The sequence below is a fragment of the Aegilops tauschii genome, chromosome 3 (genome assembly GCF_002575655.3).
Source record: "Aegilops tauschii subsp. strangulata cultivar AL8/78 chromosome 3, Aet v6.0, whole genome shotgun sequence".
Taxonomy (NCBI): domain Eukaryota; kingdom Viridiplantae; phylum Streptophyta; class Magnoliopsida; order Poales; family Poaceae; genus Aegilops; species Aegilops tauschii.
The window spans coordinates 8172456-8194933 of NC_053037.3; the positions used below are offsets into that span (position 1 = coordinate 8172456).

Consider the following 22478-nt stretch of genomic DNA (forward strand, 5'->3'; position numbering starts at 1 on the left):
CTTATAATTCTATCAAATTGGAGGCGAGGCTAGTTATGGTAGTTATCGTAGAAAACTTAAAGGTGAAGCTAGTTAACCTGTTAGTATGGTAACCAACTTTGAAAGAATTTTCGATAATAAGACGTCATACTACACAGACTAGCAAGAAGTTGCTTTCCTATAGTACTAAAGTTGCTTCTGTAGTATCCAAAGTTGCTCACAAAAAAAGTTAGTCAAAACATATTCGTATGAGATCTAGTTTTGAAGAGCTCGTTGCAGGGAACCTAGCGGTGAAAAACAAATCTTAATTTTGATACTCAGTTCAAAAGTTATAGCTTTAAAAAAAATTGAAAACACACATTAAATACATGCATATGGAATCTTCTAAGAAAATCGCAGGCGGGAGGGCGCGCGGATAGAGTGGGGACCAGGTGCTTTTCATGCGAATTAATCCTCTTTGTGAGCCCATGATTGAGTTGGTTTAATTGCACTCTGCAGTAGCGACTATGAGATTGGCGGGATAGGAGCGTGCGCTCAAGGCAACGAAAAAGCACAACTGCGTTTTTAAGCAATTTCTTGGTATATTCAAATTCACTCTTAAAGGTTATCAATTCATGTAGCGAGCCCTTTGCTACCAAATTCCTGGATGCAGCCGCCTAGCTCTGTCAAAAGGCCTCTCATGATTTCGGGTAGGTGCTTACTTAATTACTAGGGCAAAAAGAAATCTTGGTATAATTGCCTAGGTCGTTTGCTAGCCTCTTTTGCACTTTTTTCTTCGGCTTGCCTATTCAATTTATGTGTAGTATCAAAACAACAGGAAAATAATCTAATTCGGAGATTTGAAATAAATAAATATGTATAGTAGTAACATTTTATTTCCAAATGTTTGTTTTGTTATATTCTCAAGATGGTCGGGCGCGGCAACGCGCGCCATCATGCTCTAGTTACATACTCCCTCCTTTCCGGTTTATAGGCTTATTTCATTTTATTTTTGTTTTTCCAATTTAAAAGGCCCATTTCCATCTCATTTTTAGTTTCTGAGGCACATTAAGTCTTTGCATGCAAGAATTAAAAAGGAACAAACCAATGCATGTAATGTTCATACTCATCTAGTGGCCAACCATGCATGCACTGCAATTAATCCAAATTAATGCATACGTTTAATTTTGATAGTTTTGTACGTAAAGTACGAGAAATATTCCTCCACTCACAAAATTTTTGGTTGATGAGATTTCAGATTTGAACCCTATAAACCGAAAAATGAGGGAGTATAGTGCAGAGCCAGGGATTGAGGACGAGGAGGACCAAACAAGTCAATCAATGCAACAAGAAGGGCCAAACAATATTAGTACATATATGCGCCATATAATGTGGCCTCTTGCCATCAACGTTCTAGACATAAATCTATGCGCACAAGTGAAATCATCATTGCTAGATCCGCTGTAGCTATGGTGTACCTAATTCCCTCCTGGGTTTCCAATCGTGGGATTCTAGGGGCCAGGGCAATATAATATTCAAGAATAATGCGGACACCAATAGAATATTCATTCACAAAAGAAAGGCAATAGAATATTCAGTGAAAAATGCTAGCCACAACTTTTGTTGGTGGCGTGTCATTTCTAAACAACGTCAGCGCTATTTTTTTTTCCAAATAGTGGTAGCGTCGACTTATTTGGTACGACATTAGTAGGGCATAGTGATGGCGTAGGAAAACAGGTAGGCGACAGAAGTATATAGGCTCGTACAAGGTGTAGTATAGTGCTGGCGTGGTATAACATGGTACGCCAACACTATTATGTTTTTTTATGGCGTGTCATCGGTTTCCACGTCAGCACTATTAGGTGCTGATATATTTTTTATAATATATTGTAGTTTACTTTTATAAAATTTATTTTATTTTAAATTGGAATAGTGAATTTTTTTATTATATGTACTTTGAGATTTTAATTTCACTTTTTCCTTTATATTTTTAGGTGCTGATCTTTTTTATAGTATATTGTAGTTTACTTTTAAAAAATTCATATTATTTTAAATGTAAATACTGACATTTTTATTATATGTATCTGAGGCTTCAATTTTACTTTTTCTTCCTTTTTATGTTTTAGGTGCTGATCTTTTTTATAGTATATTGTAGTTTACTTTTATAAAATTCATATTATTTTAAATGGAAATACTGAATTTTTTTATTGTATGTACTTTGAGACTTTAATTTTACTTTTTTTGTTTCTATTTTTAGGTGCTGATCTTTTTTATAGTATATTGTCATTTACTTTTATAAAAATCATATTATTTTAAATGGAAATACTGGCATTTTTTTATAATATGTACTTTGAGACTTCAATTTTATTTTTTCCTTCTTTTTTTAGGCGCTGATCTTTTTTTATAGTTTATTCTATTTTACTTATATAAAGTTCATATTTTTTTAAATGGAAATAATGGCATTTTTTATTATGTGTACTTTGAGACTTCAATTTACTTTTTTATTTTTATTTTTTAGGTGCTGATCTTTTTTATAGTATGTTGTAGTGTACTTTTATAAAATTCATATTATTTTAAATGGAAATACTGGCATTTTTTTTATTATAAGTACTTTGAGACTTCAATTTTATTTTTTTAGGTGCTGACATTTTTAATAGTATATTGTAGTTTACTTTTATGAAATTCATATTATTTTAAATGAAAATACTGGCATTTTTTATTATATGTACTTTGAGACTTCAATTTTACTTATTTTTCCTTTTCATTTTTTAGTTGTTGATATTTTTTATATTATATTGTAGTTTACTTTTATAAAATACATATTATTTTAAATGGAAATACTAGCATTTCTGAAATTCATATTATTTTAAATTTCTTATTAGGCCAAGCCCAAATAGTATTAGGATGCCGTGGGGGTCAAAACCAAGGGGGTAATGCCCCCCTCGACCCACTCCCTCTCTCTCTGCTCCGTTGCTCTGTTCTCGACCCCCTTTCTCTCTCACCGCTCGTCGTCACCACTGCTTCGATTCCGGCCGATTCTGGCGATTTCCGTCGTTGTCTGGTCTTGAGGTACACATCTGAGCCTCTCCCTCTCTTCGGGTTCATTTGGATTTGTTTTTAATTAGAGGTGTGATTCGCATTGCTATGGTTTCGGCGACGGCAACAGGCGACAACGACAGAGTAGACTGCTATCGACCCTCGCCTCCAACCCAGGTGAGCATATCATCCCTCCCTCTTATTGTAGGTTACTGCCACTGTAATTTTTTTATTTGCATCGCTAGGGTTGGCAAAATAGTGTGGCAATATGCGGAAATCCAACTCGGTGCCAGGCTCAGCTGCTCCCGCTCAGAAAAAAATCAAAACAAATACTAGATTTTTTTAAAAAAAAATCCAATTTTTTATGTGGTACATAATTTGATGCGCGAGGTCCGCTCCAAATTTCAACTCATTTTGACATTTGAGCAGCTCTCGGCAAAAAAAGACAAATCGGGGTCTGTGAAATTGTCTAACACATAAAAAATTTGGATTTGAATTTTTCTAGTATTTTTTCTGAGCGCGGGTGCACATGAGCCCGAGAGCAGAAACTCCGCATCCGGCAATATGTGACAAATATAGTGGCAAAATAGTGTGGCAATATGTGGCAAACATAGTGGTTGATTAGCACAATATTTGTGGCAAAACACAACTATTGCCACAAATATAGTTGGGTTGTTTGGTTGCAAGCCACAACTTGCCACACTTTGTCAGAACTCAACTTAGGAAGTTTATTACCACTAAGGCCCATATGCTATCTAGTTTCATTAATTAGTTCTATTCATTGCTAGTTCAAGTGTCTCAACATTGATAGTTCATTGGTGTCAATATGCATATTATCTTGAGAGTATACAATGTGTTTGTAGGTCATGACCTATTCTGGAGGCAACAACGAGTCCGTGTACGATGCAGACATGGTCAACAATGATTTCTTAAAACTTCATGACTATAGCATCAACAACCTGTAAGGGGCACATGACGAGCTAAATAAGGAGATTAAAGAGCTGACAAGGAAACTATTCGGCTCATTAAGGAGACTAATGAGCCGAGGGACGAGAGGGATAAGCACATCGAGGATCGGGATAAACTGAAGGCGGAGAGGAGACTCCTCAGGGCTGAGAGGATTGACCTGAAGATGGACATAGATCATTTGAAAAGAGATGGAAAGGGGAATAGAAATAAGCTTCAATTGATGAAAATTAGTTTTTTAAGTAGCTAGTCCATCTTATTAGTTGATGATGATCGAGTAACTAGAGTACTTGATGAGCAACTGTTGTGAATTTAATTAACTTGTTAAGTTCATGAGCCTCTTCTGTTAATGATTATCTATGAAGTAAGTAGCTAGTGTTGATGATTATATTGTGTTAATGCGTATCTATTAAGTAGGTAGCTAGTGTTGATGAGCAATTTTTTATTACCAAAAAAACATGTGCTGGCATTGGACAAGGAGGTACGTTAGAGTTAATACGAACTTACTGCCGGCGTTGGACTGGTGACACGCCAGCACCACTTAGGATACTACTGACGTGTGCTCAACACCACCACTACATTTTAGCAATGGCGCCATATTAGTGGCGTCATGTGTCTACGCCAGCAAGGCAGTTTTTGACACGCCATAGCTAGGCTTTCCTCCGCTAGTGATTGGAGGCCATTTTTCAGACCCAAAACGATACCCCATATCTCCCCACCGTTTTGCAATGCAGTGCATAAATATTTTTGTAAAAGTCAAGCTTCGTATGTACTTTTTTTTTGCAGTGGAGCTTCATATGTACTTCGACAAGGCTTGCGAAGAAAGATATCAACATTTACACTACCAAATACATATAATTAGATTCATTATAAGTCATGTATTATTATTGTATTTATTTAGTATCTTAAGAAAAATATATAAAATTCTCTATATACATGGTACATGGTGAAAGTTTACTAAGCAGATGTCTGAAAAAAATCTATACGCACTACACTTTTGAGAAACATTCTTTTAGAAACTATAAACACTACATTATGGAACATAGAGAGTATTATTTACCTAAATTTTCAAATTAAAATAATATTGACCCCCATCAAAGTAAAAGTTTAAATAGTATTGGTACATTCAAACTTTAAAATACCGATAAGAAACACTGAGTTACTTTTTTGAATTGTGAACACTAAGTTACTCGCCAATGAAACTTCAGTTTTAGAAATTAATGCATGTTACTAAAATGTACTGCAGGAAATTGAGAAAGAGAAGTGAGATTTTCCCCTTTCCCACTCAATAAAAACTTTTGATGATCCATAGAGTTCTGTGTGGATGGGGTTTACCGACACAAAAATACTCGTTAACTAAATTGTGTAAAAATGTGTATAAGGTTTAGGTTTCGAAGATGCATACCTTGTTTGTGCCTAGATATGGATTGTTCACTGTATTTACAATTTCCCGTATAGATGGCCTGTTCTTTCTTTTTTCTTCAACACACCATACCGCAGTCTGGAGGCATACTTTGAGTTGACCAATGCAAGTGACACCTAGTGATGTATATCTCGATGCTATGTATTCGTCTGTCCAATTTCGATGTACCTGTCAGATTCGAATATGGTGCTGAAGTACCCGCATAAAATTAAATACAACACAGTTTAAATATATCAACAGCCTTCAAATCTTGAAGAAGATTTCCTTACATTTACAAAATGGCTACTACCCATGGTCTGTCGAGAATGAGAGTAGTCTTTCTCTCCTGCCACGATATCCATTATTAAGAGACCTAAGCTGTATATGTCTGATTGGAATGAAATACTGTATCCATTTTTGTATTCCGGAGCCTTGTACCGGCTGAATACATTAAAATCAACATGCAAGACATTACGTGACTGAAAATAGCAGCTTATTTTTTCTCAATGTAAGAATAATAGAGAGATACTTATCGCTATTGGGTTTACTTTATTTCCGGGTCATATTCTGTGCCCTCTGGGGGTAGTCCGTCAAATAGATCTGATAAGCCAATATCTGAAAGCTTTGGTAGCATATTTTTGTCTAATAATATGTTTTCAGGAGTAAGAGGATGATGCCCAATAGGCTTGTTTAGCTCAGTATGCAAGAAATGCAACGCCTTACAAATGGCCAAAATTATCTTGAAGCGCATATTCCACTCAAATTGACAAGAATCACCTACAAAAAGAACAAGTAATTGATTGTTAAAAATCACTAGTACCGAAGTTTACTCTGTGACAGACTCCAGAAATATATTTATGCTTAAAACATGTAAAGGCTCTCGTTTAAACTCATAGTGACTCCCTTGTCTTTAGACAAGACCTGACATTTTTATTTATTAAGAAGAATGTGAGAATTTCTCAATTAATTTGTGGAAAACCGGGCGAAACCATAACAAAGATGCCCACAGAACATACGTGCCATGGAACATGGCAACGTAGGGAACAACCGGCTAACCTGACTACCAACACAATTCCACACATACCACGAGTAGCGATCATCCACTGAAGCTTCCAATGAGTGTGGTCATCACCACTAATCACTCTCAATCCAATGACTCCGACTTCACCACAAACGATCATCAATAGAGTGAATATTTTTAATTTTTTGATGAGATGAAATGGGTTATTACTAGCAATGATTTTCTTAGACCATCATAGACCGATCGAGGGCCTACCCAGATCGGTTTTTCAATCTGGTTCAACATACAATACGCTATGGAATTTAATCCAAATAATATATAACGGAAGCCACGGTATCTTACCGTAAATATATTGGTCAACGCTTCTATTTGGCACATACTCGTACCATAGAAAAGTTTCGACCTTGCACGTCAAAATATATCTCCCGTCATGCTTCACAACTTCCCTCTTCTTTTCATTGCAATAGCCCAGCAACCGTACTATATTTTCATGTTTGATCTCCTTTAGCTTTTCAACTTCATTCTGAAACACGTCATCTGGAACTTCCTTTTTACTTGCCCGAAACCGCTTCACCAGAGTCTCCTCCCCGGAGTGAAGTATACCCTGCTTAACTTCACTTATTTGTATATGCATGGTGATAAAGACGAGATATGGTTAACGAAATAATATAAGTACCTTAAAAACTGTCGCAAATGTGGATTCAGAAACTATTTGTTCCTCTGAAAACTCTTTAGTAATTTCCCGTAGAAATTCAAACGGCAGCTCACATGTGCGGATATATGAATCTTCAAAATTTGATGCAATAATAAAAAATTAGAAATTGTATGCTTTAGCAGTTCGCAGTAGCGATATATACTGGAAACTGAGAGCATCTAGATATAGCACCAACCTAGAGAAGGCATCTCCTGGAGGTCCATCGGCAACCCTGAGTCATCTTGTAGGTCAGATTCCCTTTTTCTTTTTGGAAGGATACATGCCTGACATTTTCCCATATTTTCCAGCCGTCGCATTTCTTTTGAATGGGCAGACATCCTTTCTCTTCGAATCAGGTTACTAACGATATGGTTCATCGAAGGCCTATTAAGTCGGTCATCATCCATGCATTGTAGTGCGATCTCAACACAAGTCCTTACTTCTTTGTAATCTTCTTGAGGCGATGGATGATGTGGTATCTCCTGAAACCTTTTCCTCCAGTTGTCGAGTACCTTCAAAATCAGGCAGATGGAAGCCAAGCATGCATACATAGATTAACATATATATGGTTTTGCTAATAGTGATAATATAGATGTATCAACATCAACACTACCGAATACAACAGTCTTGACAGCATATTAGCTAGTGTAGGTGCCTAAGTTCACCCTTAGATCGATGTTATTGTACTAAACTTTATAGCTGTAAGTATTCGAACAATTTCTCTTTATATTATTATGATTAAAGGGTTCTTACATGCTCAATACATTCCTCGTCTTTCATGTAGCAAATGTTCCAGTAGTCCATTACTCCGGTCATTGTCTTCTTAATTGTAACACCTAAGCTAAAGATGTCAAACCCTCTTGAGATAACTCGATTCTGTATGAACTCCGGTGGTATGTATCCCCTGCATTATAATACAAACCGCAAAGTGATGTTGCGACAGTAAATAATTAAAACCAATTAGTTGATTAAAAGGGGCATAAGCTTACATTGTCCCTAGCTGAGTCCCATTTGCATCTCCGATGCATTCTTTGCGCAATACCCGTGATATTCCAAAATCCCCAATTTTTGGTATCATTTCCGCATCTAGCAATATATTTTCTGGCTTTATATCCAAATGCACAATGGGAGCGTCATGAATATATTTCAAACCCGCACACATCCCCTTGATTATCTGGAAGTGTCTTTTCCATTCAAGTCCAAGATAATTTTCTGCAAGCACAAAGCGGAAGGTCAAATTTGTAAGAATCAGAACAACGTGTACTCGAAGTGGGTCGCCAACATACCATGAAGATGGTTGCTAAGGGGTCCGTTGGGCAGGAACTCGAGGCAGAGTGCCCTATGTATGTCTTCGGCGTTTATCATTTTCCCTTCATACTCTGCTTCTACAAGCTCTGTTTCATCACAGAAGCCCACCAGTCGCACAATATTAGGATGGTTGAGCCTCTTAAGGTGTTCATATTCATTTTGGAATAGCCTCTCGTCAACCCCAATCTTGAATGGCAGAATCTTTACGGCAATCGCTTGTCTGTTGAACTCTCCCTGTTCAGTTCAACAATTATTCATGATGCACTTTTAGTTGCGACTAAATAAGCAATACGCGAGTACTACATTGTTTTTACACAGAGTTCCTTTGTAGCTCAGGCTACATGAAACCTCTTATCCTCAACCCTCCAGCCTTGCTTTGAGATCCGTACTCTCCAACTAACTAACAACAACAAGATTTCTCTTTTTTGTTTCTCTAAAATGAAACAACATATGAACTTCAAACTTTGCAGATCGAACAAACATTAGAACATCAATGTGTGAAAAACTTTCAGATTTTTTGGTCTGATATAAATATACAAAATGAGATTTTCTTTGAATAAAAATATTATTTCAAGTATTTAAAATGCATGAAAAAATCTGAAAGTTTTTTCCAGGTTGTAGTTAGAATGTATTGTCGTTCTGCAAAATTTGAAGTTTATATGTTGTGTCGTTTGAGAGAAACAAAAAAGACAAATGTGTCTGCACAGATCGCGATGCATAAATGGATGGCAAAGATAAGGGGTACCATGTAGCCTGTGCTACAGAAAACTGCTTTTACGGAACCTCTCGCTTCCAGCACAATTTAGAAAATCTATATAACAGCGTGTGATCTGAGGGAGGAGGGGCGCTAGATATATCATATAGGTACCTTGTAAACTTCCGCAGATGCACCGCAGCCAAGTTCCACGGCGAAGTTGTTTGTGATCTCCTTTAAAAACTTGAATGACATTTGCACTGGCCCGTCGCTTTCAGGGCATGACTTGTTCTCCATGTCACGTACTGATTCTTTGGCTAAAATCCTTTCGGGGGTAGTGGTGGAGGTGGAGGTGGAGGTTCCCACTTCCGACGGCTTCTTCCCAGGTCGCGGATGTTGACGCAGACGCAGAGGCGGCGTCGCTCTTGGAGTAGTGAAGGACATAGGCGCCCCGGCTGTGCCTCGGGAAGGAGAAGCGGCGGCCGGCGGTGGCTTCTCCGGAGGATCCATCAATGGGTCCAAACCCAATGATGCGGGTCACGCAGCGGCGGCAGCGAATTTGGTTCGAGGGTGTCGCAGGACACTGGCGATGAGACGATGCACACGCGACCATGGATGCCATTAAGTCACTCACATCGTGGCTCTTCTCTCTCTTCCTTCCACGTTATTACTACTAGAAAATTGCTTGGATGTCAGACGTGCAACCAATTATCAGGTTGCGCATTCATTGTTGCATGTTTCGATTGTCAAACGCTTGATATCGACATAGTGCGTAAGAGCATCTCCGTCACTCCTCCCCAAATGAAAATTGCAACGAAATGCAGCAAAGATTCCTCACGATCTTGCTAAGCTAGCTGACTTATGATGGATTGGAAATTTATTCTGAACTTGCGGATAACTGTTGCATTATCAGGCTATATATTAACTATCTCAACTAGGCCACGTTATGCTACTCCCGATGATTGACTTAATTTGATCTATGAATTCAGACAAAACTGGTAAACATGTTCAACTAAAGGTTGCTTGGTACTACATGCTGTTTTGCCTTAATTATCTGATTGTACAACCCACTTCATTTCTAGAAGAATCTGATGTGATGTTCACTTTCACCCAACCAAATTCAGTTATAGACTCCTTTGTTCTGTTACTTGCACCTTCCCACCACATTTGACTGAGGAGCTTTGGTTTCGTCTTGGTTACTCACAATCATTGGCCCATGAACAGTTTCCAGAGGTAAACTCAAACCTGTCCTGCTTTCCTTTGGTACCAAGCCTAGCGAGATATTACTGAGGGGGCAAATAGCCAAATATAATTGTGTGGAGGGGCCAAATACTGTATTTATCTTAATTTGTGTCATCCTAAACAGTGTTTCTTCACAAAATATTCATGGGCCGGGGCATGGCACCTGCAGCACACCACATAGCTCCGCCAGTGGTACCAAATGAGCATATACATTGCTGATGCATTTAAGGTGAAGATTTTTAGAAAGATTTTACTGCTTTCATATGATAGTTAGGTGGGATAATTGTACTTTTTTTTTACGAATGAAAATTGTACATTTAAATAAACAAGATTTCACAAATGTTAGATAGCAGTTACTAACAAATTACCTTAGTCAAGATAATGAGGGCATCTTTTGGATCGCTAATCTGGTATATGTCTATGGATTGAAAATTCACATGTCAGTGAACTTTTTTTTTAGTTTACCATAAAGTATTTTGATCTCTTTCTATTCTGTGCAGGCAAAGAATGAGTATTTGAAGGAATCAGAGATTGTGCTCCCGGTGCAAATCAATGGGAACACCAGGGGTACAATTCTTTTTGACAAGGAGTGCTCCGAGGCTGATGTGTTCCAAATGGCTTCCTCAGACGAGAGACTCTCTAAATAATTTGGATGGGAAGGCCATCAGGAAGAGAATTTATGTGCCTGGAAGGATCTTGCATGTTATACTAGATCAACAAAAGGCAAGGGCGTGATTATTGCTCTGGTTTTTTTCATCGATCTTTCCTGGGCTCACCAACCTGGTGTTCCTCCCGCCAGGGGCTGTGGTGGTGCAGGTGGTGACGCTGGGTGGGCTGGAGGCCAGGGCGAGGGACGACTTCGGGGAGCCGGCTGGCGACATGGGGCTCGGTTACGTGCAGTACGGCATCGCCGTCGGGGAGAGCACACTGGCAGAGCTGTACCCACGTGACCACCGTGTGCTGAGGGACCTGGCGCTCCGGTCGGAGTACCTGGTCAGCCAGAACGTCACGCTCGATGTCGCTCGCTTCAGTGGCGCTTTGTCCCGTGCTCTGGAGCTTCTTCACCATTAGAAGAAACTCCACAGGGCGTAGATTGTTTACAAGATAATTCGTCAAGTGTTTTACTGCGGTAAAATAAACGTGTTGTTGGATCGCTGTCACACAGTCAGAAGACAAATTCGAAGGCTAATCTAGTGACTAAACTCACTCAGCTAAGGATTAGCAATTCCATAAGAGAAAGTGGAACGGACCACAAATTGGAAGAACCAAAGGTTGAATCAGGTATCTCTTCAGATTTTGCTAGTGTCGATTTACAAGAAAAAAAGTGCACCATGCTCTGTTCTCTGCATAGAATTTTATTTTTGCATCTTGCAGTTGTTATGAGCTGTGAAAAAGGTGTGTAAAGCATAATTCGGTTAGAAAGATTTCTCTGCTGTTTCTGTCGGAGCACGCTGGCGGAGCCGTACCCTCGCGACCACCGTACAAAGTAATTTGCTGAGAGTTTTACTGCAGTAGAATAGAGGGTCTGGGTAAGCAGCAGTCACTGAAAATCTCAATTGATGAGCGGGCTGTTGGATCTCTATACGCACGGTCAAAAGGCAAATTCTAAGGGCGATCTAGTAGTGGCTAAACTCTCTCTGTCAACTATGGATTGGCAATTCCACAAGATAAAAGTGAAATTGAACACAAATTGAAGATTCCATAAGATAAAGTCGGCTATCTTGTCAGATTTTACCATCGTGTCGTTCTGATTTTTTTGTGCACCATGCTCTGTTTTCTGCATTAGATTTTATTATCGCATGTGCAATTGTTGTGAGCTGTGAAAAAAGTGGGTAAACAGCTATTCAGTTGGAAATATTTCTCTGCTGTTTTTGGTCTGACGATACACCTCAATATGTATCTGCCACATCACTTTATATTGTAACAAATTTCAACTGAAATGGCACAATAATGGAGTCCTACCAACCCAAAAGGTGGGCGAGACACATAATTTGCTTCACGTTTTACTTTCCCTGGTGGTATTTGCTCATCCAACTTTTACACCCATATGCATAATCTATTGTAGGCATTACTTTATTATCCTGTTGTGACTCCTAGAGATCTCCCAACAAATATTACTTGTCAGTGAGGTATTTCGACTAACAAAGTGAGAAGATTTGTGTGAGTCAGTTAATTGATAAGATTATCTCAGCGCTACAGGATGGCGAGTGAGAAGAAAATCGTCAGCAATTTCACTGTCAGGGTCTGATATGGTTGCTGCCTGTAGGATTTACACTTGTGCTAATTTCCTTGGTGACAATTCTGAGGTCTTTTTTTTAGAACGAAGGCTCACGAAGAGCTCGACTTTGAATTAACAAAGCCATCAACCGGCTAGGAGTTACAACAAACAACCCAAATTACAACGGTCAAAACGATACAATAGGGAACACTGGAAAGCAAATACTCACTACAACCTCCACAAGCAGCTAATGAAATGGAAATTAAGATTACAGCTTGCAAAGGCCGAGCACTCCACACTATGATCATATGTAGCAGAACGGAGCAGCAGAATAGGACATAGCCGACCTTCGAAGTGGGCCATGCTCCAGGAACACATAGGGGAGAAGGGGAACAACATCTTCCTTCTCTATCACCGAAGAGGGACCCTATCCCCTCGCCGTGGCTCGTAGGCGCCGAACTGTCGGGACTTCGAGAAGCTCACCCTAGAGCTGGAAGAATGCCGCCCTCACATGACATAGGGCAACCACTTCGATTCGGGGTATCCCTAACCGGCCGCTCCGCCATGGTCCATGCCCAACTAGTTGGAGACAAGCTTCATGGAATCGGACGACGAAGAGGAGGCAACTCAATCCCTCACCAACAGAGCCTTCCGACCAAACCCAGCACCCCTGATGACGCCTCCAGCAAGGTCACGACGCGCAAGGCGCCGCCACAGCCACATTCGCAGTGGATAAAGGGTTTTCACCCGGGCAGGGGGGATCGGCGTGGAGAGCAGGGGACCTCGCCTGCGCCCCCATGGAGGAAAGCAGCGCCCTTGGGCGTTGCTACCGCCGGGCCGGCCGGACCGGCCAAGGTTTCCCCCGGTCCCCTAGCTGGCCACCAACACGCACCAACGCCGGAGCCAGAAAACAAATCGCTAGCCCCCGCCGACGGCAGTAGAGAGGCAACAGGGAAGAGGGATTTCGAACCTCCAGATCTGATGAAGAAGAGACTTGACGCCGCGGCCGGATTCCACCAGCCACGGCGTGAGGTCTTATTTCTGCAAATGATGTTACCCTACTTGCTTTACTTTGTGTTTGCCAATCTAGATTTAGGCACGCACCTGTACATGAGAAGCTTATGTTGGTTCCAATCAAATATATGATATTATATGTGATTCTCAATGTTCTTAGCCTTGCACTATTCAACCGTCTAAAAGGCTCAACAATAATAATTTGCATCAATTCAAGTTTTAAAAATAACTTTCTATATACAAAGTCTTTTGCTCACAACTAGAATCTTCACGGGTAATTGATTTCCACCATTGCTATTCCTTGCTCGCATCCAACCACAACCCTGCATAAATCAGTCAGTATGCCGCGGTTAATAATTTTGTATCAGCAAAATTAAAAATAAACTGATAAGGCAACCCTACACAAATCAGTGAGTAATATGTTTTTCTTAATTTCTTTTGCAGCAGAAAACAGAAAAAAAATCAATAGACAGGGTATGGATTGTGAAGCAAACAAGTGATTTATAACTAGTGGACATGCAAAAAATAAATAAATTATACTCATGCTCCTCATATACCACATAGATGGATCCATTATGCCTCTTTATCATTCTTAATATACTTCATTAATAAAGTCAGTTCCATAAATTAAATAACTCCATATGAATCCATGTACTTCATATTATTTGCTCATAATTTGATTTTTCCTACGTAAAAATGTTATATTCCATAAACTAATGGACCCAATGGTATTTGCTTGTACATTTTGTATTGCAATATCTTAGAATAATTAATAAAATTTACTGAATATGATAAAGATATATAATAGTTTGGTATATGTATATAAGATAACAATATATGAGGCATGGCATAGTTACACCCACGCGACTTTCGTACGTTGTAGGTACTATCTATAATACAAGAGACTTGCAATTTTTCATATAGAATCTTAGACGTAGTATGTTGAACATACACAAAATGATAAAATAGTACATATACTACCATTTATAGTATATGAGACGTTAGTGTAATTAACTACACCCGCTTGCAGGTCTCTACAGCCACACCTATCATGGTCGTACGAGCCTGCTATGTGATCTGGCGCCAACCGGAGAGGTGAAATGCCTGCTTCTTTTAGCCAACTCTCAAGTGGACTAAAACCCAATGTTTGTTGCAGTGATCAAAGATTTTTTGCACGTGAACCACTAACTTTTCTCTAGAACAAGTGGGTCGCCCACATCACAAGGAACCAAATATGTTTCCTCACTTGCTCTCCAAAAAGAAAAAAACCATGTCGCTTTGCTCCTCTCTTCCCACCAACCACTTCCCTGAGCACTACCGGGCACCTACTCCTTCCACCTCATCCAACACCAATGTTGGTGTTTCCCTCCTCCGCACCCTCTTCCCCACCTCCAATGCCGTAGCGCTCGCACCACCGTGGCCATGCTCCCTATCAGGGTCAAATCCATGACGACCAGATCCCGATTCTACCATGAGAGCCACCATAGCTAACATATACACCATCGCGTGGATTGTCCTGTTCTGCTCAAGGTCGCGGTCACCACCACCAGTGCATCCATCACCTCCTCGTGTGTCGTGCCTTCTTCCCCTCCCCATCCTGGGACCCGTTGACGATGTCGGGGGATGCTAATAGCGGCTCCCCACAATGGTCGGCGTGCATCGCGACATCTGCATGGGCATGGCAACGACGGGGCTTCAGTTGCTCCTCCCTCTTCTATACGAGTAATTCCTTGGAGCACCAACAAGATCACTCGTCTTCCATGTACTTTCCTCCTCTCTTACCTTAGGATGGGAATGGGTTGGCCCGCTCCGGCACCTCTGTTCTGTTCAGGCACATGGAGCAGGCCCAATGGTCCACGAGTGGCCTCATGTTCCATTGGGCAACATCGTCCGACCCATTTTAACACTAGATTGCGCAAGAACAAGGAACACTTGCACAACAACATTATTTCAATTAGCATCATCTAGTTGTAGGGATTTTTAGTAAGTTAAGATATATATAATTTATTCATTCAAATGAAAAAAAAACATATGCAGCTCCGGTTCTATTTCTACTGTTAATTGTTTGCATCACAAGATAGCATATTTGTAACTCTGAAACAAAGCAGCCTTAGGTCAATAGTTTGAAATTTTCATATAAACACAAGGATAACAACCTTGCAAAGGCATGTGCATTTATAACGGCAGACTACAATCTTGGGCAACTAAAATTGAGTCAACTCGCTTGTCCCGGTGGGCCGATGGTGACAGCTCTCTTGACCCAATTTTCTTATGAAGCCAACCCAGAAGACCCATCGGCCTTGAAATTATGGGCTGGACCAATGTCCCAATGGGTAACATCGGCCCATTCCCATCGGGACTCTCACACGATCTAGCTTCCACCACCTCCCTCATATGCCACTTTGGACAGAAACGTGAAGAACCGTAGGAAACCAAGATTCGAATTGTTCAGTTTTGGATGAAAAATTGAAGAACCGTATGTAACTTTTTTTGTAATTATTGATGAACCTTTTGTCCTCTCTTGGAAGTTGGAACCTTTTCTATTTAGGGTGATAACTGGGGCACCTCTCTATGTATGGAATTGATCAACATGAATTTTTTTTATATCTGGATTGAACTTCTCACCTCTGTACGAAGGACTTGGATTGGTGTTTGGAACTTTCTGATCCGAGGCAAGAATTAATAAATTCGTTAAAAGCCTCCTTTAGAAAGAGCCAGAACTTGGCATATAGAACCGTCTGAGACCTGTGTACAGAACCGCATTCATGCTAGTTAGATAGGAGGAAACCGGATAATATATAAAATAAACATGCATCGACACATGAAGAACCATTCACTTAATGCTGATGATTAATCATTATTGTGTGCATATGTATATTTGATCTCATTTTTGTTCATTACGTACTATATTTAGCAGTAAAAATGTTTCTAGTAAGTAAACTAAAGGCCGACAATAGAACATTTCATTACCTTGCTTCTGGTATGTATGCAAGAGCAGTAACTGCACCGAGGTTAAGGCGAATTATGTTCTCAAGTCTGTAACATTATAAAGACCACTGTCAACTTCTAGGAAAAGTGTCAAAAAAACCATAAATATGATTAGTCAGTTCCAAACTCAAATCAACTAGGCAATTATGTGTACCATATTGTCTAAATCCTGAGAACTTGCAGTCTTGTGTATCTCTACCTTCTTGCTCAGTATCCCAGAACAATACATCTTTAAAAATCTATTTGTTTGCTAAATTATTAAAATTAGTTAACTGTAAATTAGTATTTGTTGGGCACTCACAACATAGATATTACTCCAAATCCGTCTCTAGTAGTTCTCTTCATCTCATCTAGCAACAAAATCAACCCGATGCATATTAAGCATATGTTGTAGTATTTACTAAAGCACCCCAAACGATCAATACTAACACAAACATCTTCGGGTTACTCTAGCTATGAATATCTTGAAAAGTTGTATATTACTTCAGCATTTCCAACAGACCATCAAACCTAGCACACTATGCCCTACAAGGCTAACTCATCTTCTAACAGAACCTTGCCAATACAAGACTACATGTGTATAATTTGGAAAAGGGCCTAGAAAGAGATAGAAACTCCTTAATGGAAATTGAAAAGGAATGCAGGCCCTTTTAATTTAGACGGTAGGACTTTCGTGCAAGAAGCGGTGCCGGCCTATTTTTTTTCTAGGTTTTATTTCCCATATTTTTGCTAATATTTTTTTCAAAAATATGAATACAGTCTGTGAAATTTGTATAATATACTCACCGAGAAAGTCAAATATTTGTAGATTTGTGCATTAATTTTCAATAAAAATACCAAAATTGACTATATTTAATTTTATTACTGGATTTGTATTGAGATATACTTTATTATTGTGTAGTCGACTTTTTCAAAACAACATATTTTCAAATGCATTGGTAGTCGAAGTGTCATCTGAAAGACTCTATAAATGTATAAAATGATCTAAATTTGGGCAATATGTAGTATGACTGATGAAATGACATTTGAAAATTATCTAGCCATCAAACAAACAACTACCTAAATAGGAACCACCTCTTGGTGTGAGACAGTGTTCCAAAAGTGGAGTCGTGACTATTAGTCACTGACACGAGTGTTTAAGTTTGGTAGTGTGTACTTGTATATTTTGCAATCACAAAGGAAAAACCTACTAGATGTGCTAAGATCTGCGAGGAAGCACAAAAACAAACAAACATACGAAGTCATGTACTTCACATTTATACCATTCAAACCACCGAAATAGAAATGAGCACCTAAGGGTCAGTGACCATAATAGTATATAAAAGAGCAGTACCTGTATCTAGTGCTAGTTTGTTTCCAGATTTGTACGGTCCCATCAAGGGAACCTGTTACTAGTACTTCATGTTTGGGGTGCCAACAAAGAGCAGTGAGACGGTTTGTATGTCCTTCGAGCGTACCAACACATGTATCCAGAAGCTCATCCCAGACCTTATTGAACAACCAATCAGTACCCCCTGATGACCGAAGTGAGTTTTATTGTTGCACTGAAGAAGCAATATGGATGTGTAATACCTTTGCAACACCATCCGAAGAGCCAACAACCAGTAAACTCCGATCATCGTAAGCTTGCCTATCTCTGATGTAGTGAAGACATAGCAGGCCACCCGATTTGTCTTCAAACATGTTGTCGCAATTACCACAAGAAAGGTACCAGCGCTGTAAATTGTAAGCAATGTAAGGTAAAAATAACACATGTTCAACTGAAAACCATGTGGATTTTTGGTTACCGAATTCATAAGAGAAAAGAAAACCTTGACACTGACATCCATGGAAGCACTCACAAAAACATAACTGGACCACGGGTCAAACATCACTTGTGTGACTCTGTCATAGTGCCCAGTAAATGTTCGCATACATTCCCAGCGCTTATCCCAGTCCCAAAGCTTGATCAGGTGATCATCAGATGCTGATAGCACAAAAGAAAAACTCGTATGCAGAGCCAAAGACATGATATTATTCTCATGAGCTTTGAAGTTCATGGCTTCTTTCATTGTATCATAATTGTACACATGAATGTATCCATCGCCATCCCCAGTCACGAACCAATGCTTTGGTTCAATAAATTTTGCGGAATACACTACAATTGAAAATATATAGTTAAAACTTCTAACAGAGGTTCATGTGCAAAGGAAGTTAATTCATTAAGTTAAGTAGTGCTCCCGACTGTAAGTTTATTTGAAGGGGTAAAAGGAAATCGAGATATATTGCAACAAGAAATTAAAAGGAAAACAAGTTTGTTGAGATGAGTAGTCGGTCGGCTATAAGCCTTTTTTTTCTGTAAATTCAAATAAATTTCATGAGTAGAGAAATGTGGATATAGAAGTTAGAAAGCTTACTTGGTTCTCCTGGAGTAACTTCAAAGGAGTTCAACGTTTCGTGCACAAAAGGATCATGGCTATTTAATCAGTATGGACGATCTACCACACTATATTGAGTGTGATTGTCTGGGAGGGGCAGATGCCATGGCTCCCCCATGTTCTCTTGAGTAGATAGTTTTAGAAAAATTGGTTAACACCCCTGGCCTCTGAATCATTGCAATGCACAAAACCATATTTATTTAAAGCACGAGTAACATCAAAGAAAACTCAACAAGGACATAAAAACCACAACCAAACGTACAACAAGAATACTGTTACGCAATCCCGGATACGCTAACACCAGCGTTTCCGACCCATGTGCGTCACCAGGCTCAATCGGAGAGCAACACCGACTTATGAGAGGCCTTGGGCCCTCTAGCCCCAAAAGACTAGCCTGTTAGGAGGTACACCCCCACCCTAAGTCATGTTCTGTCTTCTCCCACAACCAGTGTGGGACTAAACCCAACAATCTTCCCCTCACGCACCGGTCAACATGGGCCCGCTAACAACAGCTAGCGTTTCTAGCCCACCAACCATGAGCGAGATTTATGAGAGGCCTTGGGCCCCCCACAAAAAAAGACTAGCCTAATAGGAGGGACACCCCGCCCTTATAAGTCATGCTCTGCCTCCTCCCACAACCGATGTGGGACTAAACCTAACAAATACATTCCTACAGATATAGGTCATGCGGTCCTGCCTCACATACCTTCTTCTTGTAGTTCCAAATGCAAATAGTGCCCATTTGGTTGGTCGTCAATAGCCTGCACTTCACACTTAGGAATCAAAACACAGATGCCCACACCAAGTCACTAGAAACTAGCAGGGCATAAACTCACCAAGGCTCCTTTGGATGCACATCTATGGACAATACCTGCCGGTAATTCTGGCTGATTGGATGAACATCAACGGATGGAACCACTCGACAATGCTGACTGGCTATGATCTGAAACAATCAAAGTTAGAGAATTCCTCCCATGTGCTAAATGATTAAGGGCCATTCTTTTGGGGCTTATGGCTGGCTATGGAAATAAGGTGCCATCTCCCCAGCTTCTAGAAGCCTAACCTATTTTTTTAGAAGCCTAGTAGTTAACCCTTAATTAGTAGGCTTCTAAAATAAAAATTTAGGTTGGGCTTCGAGAATAAGCTTGAAGGGGGAAGATTATTTCTACAACCATCCATAAGCCCCAAAATAACTGGCCCTATGCAGCTATAGCATTCAACTCAAATCTGAGCAACTGAAGAAGATATAACACTGAATTAAGTAACCTGATCAGAGATGGTCTCTTCCGGTGGGTCACAAACAACAGGCAGCATCATCCCTTGCACCTCATGATCGGGGTTCTCAAAAAGGACGGCGGCGGAGTCTGCGTCGAGATTCTTGAGTTCCTTCTCGTGCGTTGTGGTGCACATCAGTGTCAAAAATTTGTCGCTATTTGACGGTAGCTGCTTTGTCTGCTCGTGCACTACCACGTTGATAGTGTAGGTGCACTTCGACAGTACAATACCGCAAAGCGGCAGCTTTGTATGGTACCTCCCTGGGTTATCTGTGAGAAGCCTGAAGGCGATACACTCATCTTTGTTGTTTGTTAGGCACAACAGGCGGGAAATCAACCTTGTGGGAGGGAGAGGGAAGCAGAGACGCTGGGGTTGCACGCTCAACAATAAGATGGGACCGACTCCTGGCTAAACAAGGAAACAGGCAATATTATACAATGGCAGAGTGAGAGATTAAAGGATTAGGAGGAGCAAACAAGGCAAGAAATGCAACATGATGGGTCAAGCAATATCAGTACACATATTTTCCTTATAGAGTTCAAAGTCTAAAACCTAGCATATATGTGCGTAAGTGAAATCATCCGTGTAGACCCGCGATTGTATATGGTGATTATTTTCTTACCTAACCCCCTCTCGGTCTTGCCGATCCTAGGATTCTGGGGGCTAGGGCAACAGAATATTGGATGCCCTTTTTCAGACCTCACCCAAAAAATATATTATTTACTTCAATTTCCAAGTGAAAAGAATACTGGTCCCCTCAAAATAAATGTTAAAATAATATTGACACGTTCTAAACTTTAATATAGGTAAGAAAACACTGAGTTACTCGCCGGAGAAGATTCAGTAATGCATGTTACCGACGACACATATTACATTTGGGGCCGTGTAATGGCCACAAGGCGAAAGAACAACACATAACAAGGTGTGGTTGCAAGCTTGCCAAGGTAATAGAAGCGACAAATGAGATTTCTACTATTAGTTGCGACCGCAAACCCCTACAGAGTGTGGAAGGTGAGAACCAAATTGCACAACTAGTGAAGCTATTCTTGCCAAAAAAGTAGTGAAGCTAATTGTACTTATGCCTACTAGATATGAAATCCTAGGTTTTATGTCGATAATTTGAAATGGTGCCGGGCTCATTTGCACCTGGTGAACAGTAAAATAAAAAACAAATAGAAAAATAAAAAAATCCAATTTTTTTCATCTAAGATTCTCAAATGCATGATGTCAGTGCAAAATTTTGGGGATTTTGGACATTCGAGGAGCTCGTGTTACGACATTCGAGGAGCTCATGGCAAAAAAGAAAAAGTCGGCTCCGAAAAGGGGTTTTCCCGGAATTTGTATTTTTTATCATGAGCTCCTCGAATGTCCAAACTTCATCAAATTTCGCATCTTACACGCCAAAAAATCATTTTTTGTCTTCTTCTATTTTTTTTGTGATTTTACTGTTCATCCTCGAGCTCATCTGAGTCCGGGTGCAGATTAGCCGTGTTTGTTTTATGTGTGTCTCAGCGAGATGAAAAATTCTTTCAGCGGCAGGCAACTTAAATTTGTTGCACATATTCCATATCCCCCTATACAACATAAACTGGAGGCATGTAGGAGGCATTTAACTTTGTTTGTCCACGTCTCTAGTATCGCAGATGATTTCATCCTTGGAGTACCATTGCAGGAAGCAGCCAGTGAGCAACATGTAATCTAGCATTCTCCTACTCATAAAAGCACATCAATCATTGGGTATCCACAGTGAAATTAAGCACTATCACATGACTACAAGATGCAATTGACGTACATTTCATCTTTGATGGGACTATAAATTGTGAAAGAAAAGTACGATTCACCCTTTCTCACTCAGTAAACAATTTCGATGATCCGTAAACTTTTGTGAGGAGAGGATGACCGAAGCAAAACACTTGTTAAGTAAATGGAGCTAAATTAAAATGGGTACAAGGTTTAGGTTTTGAAGATGCATACCTTGTTTAACGCTCTGCCTATATATGGATTATTCAGTGTATTGACAATTTCCCGTATAGATGGCCTGTCCTTTCTTTTGTCCTCGACACACCATAACGCAATCTGGAGGCATACTTTGAGTTGACCAATGCAAGTGACACCAAGTGATGTATACTTTGATGCTATGTATTCATCCGTCCACATTTGACGTACCTACCAGATTTGAATACGGTGTTGAAGGGACCGAATAAAAGAAGATACAACAAAGTTCCACAGAAAATATATCACCATT

The 22478-nt window shown here is 39.9% G+C and overlaps 1 protein-coding gene across 2 annotated transcripts in view; it reads right to left on the reverse strand.

Moving 5' to 3' along the window:
* The window catches only part of LOC109776407 (uncharacterized), a 40330-nt gene that overhangs the window by 10020 nt on the left and 7832 nt on the right, over window positions 1–22478 (reverse strand). For both annotated transcript variants that reach the window (XM_073509795.1, XM_073509796.1), the window contains 2 exons: window positions 22208–22399; window positions 20225–20641 (listed from right to left, as the gene is read on the reverse strand). In XM_073509795.1, the coding sequence (XP_073365896.1) occupies window positions 20225–20641; window positions 22208–22399 (609 nt within the window). The remainder of the gene's footprint in view (window positions 1–20224; window positions 20642–22207; window positions 22400–22478) is intronic.